Source organism: Mastomys coucha, unplaced genomic scaffold (assembly GCF_008632895.1).
Source record: "Mastomys coucha isolate ucsf_1 unplaced genomic scaffold, UCSF_Mcou_1 pScaffold12, whole genome shotgun sequence".
Taxonomy (NCBI): domain Eukaryota; kingdom Metazoa; phylum Chordata; class Mammalia; order Rodentia; family Muridae; genus Mastomys; species Mastomys coucha.
The window spans coordinates 94,270,056-94,276,331 of NW_022196894.1; the positions used below are offsets into that span (position 1 = coordinate 94,270,056).

The 6,276-nt window shown below is 48.3% G+C and overlaps 1 protein-coding gene across 1 annotated transcript in view; it reads left to right on the forward strand.

Moving 5' to 3' along the window:
• The window catches only part of Get1 (guided entry of tail-anchored proteins factor 1), a 19,594-nt gene continuing 13,318 nt past the window's right edge, over positions 1-6,276 (forward strand). The window contains exon 1 of the mRNA XM_031364530.1: positions 1-201. Within this exon, the coding sequence (XP_031220390.1) occupies positions 100-201 (102 nt within the window). The 5' untranslated portion in view covers positions 1-99. The remainder of the gene's footprint in view (positions 202-6,276) is intronic.

The window sequence follows — 6,276 nt, forward strand, 5'->3', positions numbered from 1 at the left end:
CGCCGTAGCGCAGCGAAGCTGCAGTGCGCAGGCGTAGGCGAGCGCGGAGGCGCGGTCACCATGGCGCTGCTGTAGCGGTGCAGGTGCCTGGGATCCAGGATGAGCGGGTCCGAAACGGACCGCTGGGCGTGGCTGCTGGTGCTGAGCTTCGTGTTCGGGTGCAACGTGCTGCGCATCCTCCTGCCGTCCCTATCCTCATTTGTAAGTAGCTGCCGGGGGTGCGGGGAGCGGCCGAGCGCGGGGCCTTGCGCGGTCCATGCTGCAAGCTCTCTTCCTCCAGGTTGCTCCGAGCTTCTCACAGATCGCGAGGTTGCAACCAGCTCCGCTTACTGCGCTCAGGAGGCTGGGAGGTCCCAAGCCACGCTTCCCAGCAGAGGAGCAGCCTGGGCCAGGCATCCTCACAGGTGCCTGGCCCCGGAGCGGCTGTCCCCGGCTACAGGGAGCCCCCCTTCTGCTCTCTCCGTGGGAACAAGGAACATTACAGAGCAATCTAAACAGTCCATATCGTTCTTGCTCACTCAGGTTTCTGTTTATGTGTGTGGGTGTTTTTCCTGCGTGTACATCTGTGCTCCGTGGCTTTCATCGCTAGCAGAGTCCAGAAGAGAGCGCAGGATCCTCTGGAATTGGAGTTACAGACATTATGTTACTTACCATGTAGGTGCTGGGTACAGAACCTAGGCCCTCTATAATAGTATCCAGTGCTCTTACCAACTCAGCCATCTCCAGCCCCAACATATTTCTACATGACTTTCCATATTTCACTCATGCCTGTATAATGAAGTCTTCACACAATTCCCCAAAGGACTGGATGCAGGAAGGTCAATAAGGATTTTACTATGTACTGGGAGAGGGGTTGGGGGGCTACTAATTGGGGATGGATGTTCTCACTCTCAATGCCCTTCCTGACCTGCCTGCCAATTTCTCTTTATCTGTCTTACTATCTGTAGCCTTTAAGCCTTATTTTAAAACTATTTTTTTATGTGAGAGTTTTGCCTGTATGTATGTAAATGTATCACATGTATGCAGGACTTTTGAGTCCAGAAGAGGCATTGATTCCCTGGCACTGGAGTCACAGACTCTGTGTGAGCCACCATCTTGAGTGCTGGAACCATGAAGTGCTCTTGACCACTGAGCTATCTCTCCACCCCCTTAATCTGTAGCTATTAAAGTTTATTACTTTGTGTGTGTGTAAGACTGAGATCATTTGGTGTCAAGGATAGTCCTTGGCTACTCCTCTGCCTTATTCATTGAGGCAGGGTCTCTCAGTAAAACCCAGAATAGACTGACTGGGCTAGCTTCCTGTGGGGATCCTGGCTCCATATCTACACCCACCTTTCAGGTGTTTGCTTATGCTTGTATAGCAGGAGCTTTAACCACTGAGCCAGATCCTTGCCTTGAGGGTTCCACCTCCTTCTGTCCTGTGTCTCCTTCTCTTTCACCTCACAGTGGAGTTAAGGAAACGGGACTCAGATGTTCGGGGAGGCTGTGTTGAGCTATCCTCCTCACTGAATTGGTCATGAGTTTCTAGTAGCTAGCAGGCTTGGGAGGACATATAGATCCTGTGATCAACTTAGGGTCCTTCAGTACATGTTTGCCAGGCTCGGGTGTGTTCTGTATCAGTCCCTTGTCACAAAGGATGGGCACTGTAGTTTCACATGCCCGAGTGTTTGCTCTCTGTGCACAACCATCATTGTTTGGAGGAAGTGCCTGGGCCTTGACCTGAGCCTGTACCAAGTCTTGTGCTGTTCCTGAAGGTGGTATAGCCTCTGCCTTGAACCCACTGAGCTAAAATCCTTTGGCTGTGATACCTAGGGTGGTTGTTCGGTTCAGAAAGACAATACATGATTATTACCATAGGGGAGAGGAGCCTGTCGTTGGTGTTTAGAACAGGGAGGACAAATAAGAGATCCAATTTCCCTGGTTGCTGGGTTTCCAGTAAGGGAGCTTTTGGGAACACCCTGGTGTAAGGAGACTAGAGTACCTCCCCACAATGCTTAGGGTACCCCTTACCCCTAAGTCTCTGATTTGAAGGACCAACTGTGACAAATCAATGACAAGAAGGTTGGGTTGAGGCTGCAGAGAGTAGCCTTCTGCACTGTGTTCCTGAGCAGTCTGGAGGAATGCACAGCCTCAGGGCAGCAGGAGGGTGGGTGAGGTGCTGGGAGACCATCTGGGCTGACTGCACACTCTCAGGGCAGCAGGAGGGTGGGTGAGGTGCTGGGAGACCATCCAGGCTGACTGCTGGGCACCCAGGTGGACTGAGGAAGGCAGTGAGCAGTGTGGGGGGCAAAAGCTGATGGATTATGACAATTAACTCCTGCTGAGAGCAGCAGGGGATTAAGAAAAGAAGTTTAGTTATCTGGGCTCTTAACTCTGACTGGGCTTCTAAATGGCCAGGCCAGAGGCTGGGAGTTCATTAACCTTTTGTGAGCCAGAGAGGAAGGAAAAGAAAATCAGGCACTGGCACAGACACATGTACACTGAATGAAGCAGAAAAGGGCACACCACTGTTTGATTATTCTTCTTAGTTTTTATTACCTTCTCAGGATAATTGATTACTTGGTTTTCTAAATAATTTATATTCTATAAGTTCATAGTAAGTTTAAAGTAATATTTCATGTCATAGATTGATAAGGCTTAAGGAGTTACAGCAGAGTTGTTTACATGCCTTTACATTAAAAGTAGTATCTGGCTGGGCAGTGGTGGCGCACGCCTTTAGTCCCAGCACTTGGGAGGCAGAGGCAGGTAGATTTCTGAGTTGGAGGCCAGCCTGGTCTACAGAGTGAGTTCCAGGACAGCCAGGACTACACAGAGAAACCCTGTCTCGGGGGAAAAAAAAAAAACCCAAAAAATGTTTACCTGAGTAAACATTCATTATTATCTGTTATTAGCCCCATGAGTTCATTATAAGTTAAGGCAATAGTTTTTATGTTGTAAGTTAGCATGATTTTGTTAAAAGACAAATCATCTGCCTTGTGTATTATTAGCTTTGAAATCTTATATAGATAGACTAGTCCATCATTTATTTTCTGTCCTTGCACCTATGAATAAATTGCCCATTTCCAGTTTTATGACCTTCAGGTACCAGATAGTGGCCTTGTTCCTAACCTTGAAGGAATGTTTTCCTTGATTGTGAATTTGTTCCAAGCCCGCTTTCTTTTTCTAGTTCATTTGGCCTATGACACATGAAGGTTTACAGAGCTCTATTTGCAGCTTTTATTCTATAGGGGACTTGAGATTACTTGTATCAGTTTAGGAGTTCTATAAAATCATAATCAGGAAGTATGAAATCATCAGTTCTTCTACACAGCATTACTGAATGAAAGTATGGGTTCGTGTTGATCTGCAGAAATTCTGCCCAGTAGGGTGGGCTGAAGCTCAGAAATCATTAGGTTATGTAATAGTGGCAGGAAAGGCATATCAGCAGTAGGGAATCAATCCTGGGATGAAGTCTCTGAGAATTCTGCCTCTCAGAATGCACCCCTTGCAGCCATGCAAAAATAGTAGACCGTCTCCAGAGACCTTACACACTTGGCATAGCCTTTCCCAGATGGCTTCTGTCAGCTGGAGTGGGTCTGGTGCCTGTGGCTCCAGATGGCTTCTGTCAGCTGGAGTAGGTCTGGTGCCTGTGGCTCCAGATGGCTTCTGTCAGCTGGAGTGGGTCTGGTGCCTGTGGCTCCAGATGGCTTCTGTCAGCTGGAGTGGGTCTGGTGCCTGTGGCTCCAGATGGCTCTGTCAGCTGGAGTGGGTCTGGTGCCTGTGGCTGGCCTGGTTGGAATTTCCCTGAGGGTCCTTCCCTTTAGGTTGGTCACAACATGCATAGTCGAGACTGTGTAATTTATGAAGTAAGGGATCCAGTGTTGTCTTCGGAGAAGGGGACATTGGACACACTATGTGCTTATACATGGGGGATACACTGCTCAGGTGCCCCTGAACTGATGTGTACAGGTAGGTGAGGCTCTTCTGAGATTTGCAGAGTTCCCAGGACTGGCATGGCCATCCTTGACTTGCAGTGTGCAGGTGCCCATGCCAAGTTCCTGACAGACCCTGCGCTGCTGGCAGTCGCATGTGTACACATGCTTCTGGGGCCCGGCTGGTGGAGCCTACTTCTCTCTGTGTGTTCAGCAGTTTTGAAGTTACCCTTTGCTTTTTGCTCCAAGCCTTAGGTACTCACTTTCCACAGACCAGACTCTGAGCAAAGCCCTTCTTTGGGGTTTTGTTACTTTATTTATTTATTTACTTACTTACTTACTTACTTACTTATTTATTTAGAGACAGGGTTTCTTGGCTATCTTGAAACTCACTCTCTAGACCAGGTTGGCCTGAAACTCAGAGATTGCCTTCCTCTTATTTATGAGATTAAATGAAATTAAGGGCATGCACCACCATGCCTGGTTGAGACAGGATTTTGTATAGCTTCCAAGTGTTAGGATGACATAGCAGCTTCTGGAGCCTTGACGGAGAGGTGTGTTCTAGGTGATGGGCAGAGTGCTTGGCTGACAGGGCCCTGTAGGATGCACAAGCTGGGAACAGGCATTTCAGGAGAAGGTTGGCCCTGCCCAGGAAGTTACGCTAGATGACCCTGGTACTAGTTGAGAGCCTGTGGAGGTTTCTGGACTTTCTGTGTTTAGGATTTGGTCTCTTCATCCTGGTGGTCTGGGTTGGTCATTTTTGAGCTTGCCTGAGGAGTTCTAGAAGGGAGGAGCTCAGATGTTGTGATCATAAAAAAAAAAAAAAGCTAAGAATATGTTCTGGCAGGTGTGGGGGAAGGGGGTGCCTCAGCGGGCCCATGCCAAGGCATCCCTTCCGCTGAGGGACCAGACATACACCGGTATAGTAGTATAGAATAGAATTTATTTAGGGCATAGGGAGGGGAGTTAAGAGGGTAGCAGAGACAGAGAAAGGCAGAGAGAAGGAGAGAATAGAGAAGTAGGGGCCATCCATGAGCACGTGGAGAGAGGGGGGAAGGGAATGGGGAGAGAGGAGGAACAAAGGGGCAAGAGGCAAGGGAGAGAAGCAGGAGTAAAAGAGAGAAGAGGGGGCAAGCAGCCCCTTTAATAGGACCAGGCCTACCTGGTGGTTGCCAGGTAACTGTGAGGGTGGAGTCCAGACAGAATACCAACACCGGCTGTGCACAGTCATACTGCCAGCTTTCAGCCCCTGGATGTCAGTGACAATGTGACTGCGAATTCAGTCCTAGACAAGCTTATCTATCAGAAGAGGGTATACTAGGCAAGCAGGACTGAAACACTGCAGGCAGGAGCACAGTGTACTTGCCCGCAGGCACCTAACCTCTGTCTACAGGGTGGGAAGAAGGAAGCTGAGCTCCTTTCCTTTGCTCTGTCTGAGCCATCTGGGTAAAAATTTCACAAACTTAGTGCCTCTGATTGTGAGTAATTCTGTTCCCAGGGACTTTGTGAGTTTGAATCATCTGCTTTTCTTCTGAGAGATGTACCCACTGTGGCCATCATGTTGGGTTGCAGGTAGCTGGTTTTGAACCTCTTAGGCTGCAGCTTCCCAAATGATAGGTGGGTGACAGGAGCATCGCCAGGTTACTTCCTCCTGTTTCTGTGGGGCTGGGGTATGGCAGGGAGCTGGCCTGGAGCAAAAGTGGGGCAGGGGTGTGTCCAAACCCTGAGATGAGTAGGATCACTCCCACCCACTGCCCCTCAGAGGAGGTTGCAGAGCTCACCAACCGTGATGGGCTTCATGTCCATATAAGGTTATATCCAGCAATATCTGAAATTCCTCCCTATGCATGAGGGAGGAATTTCTGGTGCCGGCCAATAGTGTGCAGTCTCCCTGAAGACCTCTGCACACTTCCTAAAGGTTTAATAGCCATTGTTCTTCCAATTAAATGAGCTGTCTCTTTGAAGCCTGTCTCCCAAGAAGAGTCTGTTCTCTCTGCCTGAGATCTCCATCCCTGACTGTTCCTACCTTGTTCACGCCTACCCCTCTCCGCCCCCCACCTCAGGATCCACTAGTTGTGACCACAGGTCATGCTGCTGTGGGACAGGGAGGCAGAGCCCAAATGACATGTTTCCTGTCTAAGTTTAAGCAGCTTTATAGAGTTCATGATTATTTTTTAATTTTTTTTATTGATTTAAGTTTTATTGCATTATGAGAAAAGATTCATAATTTCAGTTTATCTGAATTTGTTAACATTCAAAAACATATTTTGAGTAAATAGAATTACATCACATTCTTCTTTCCCTTTTGTATCCCAACTCTTCCAATTGACCCCCCTTCAATACCTGCAGTACCTTTTTTTTATTT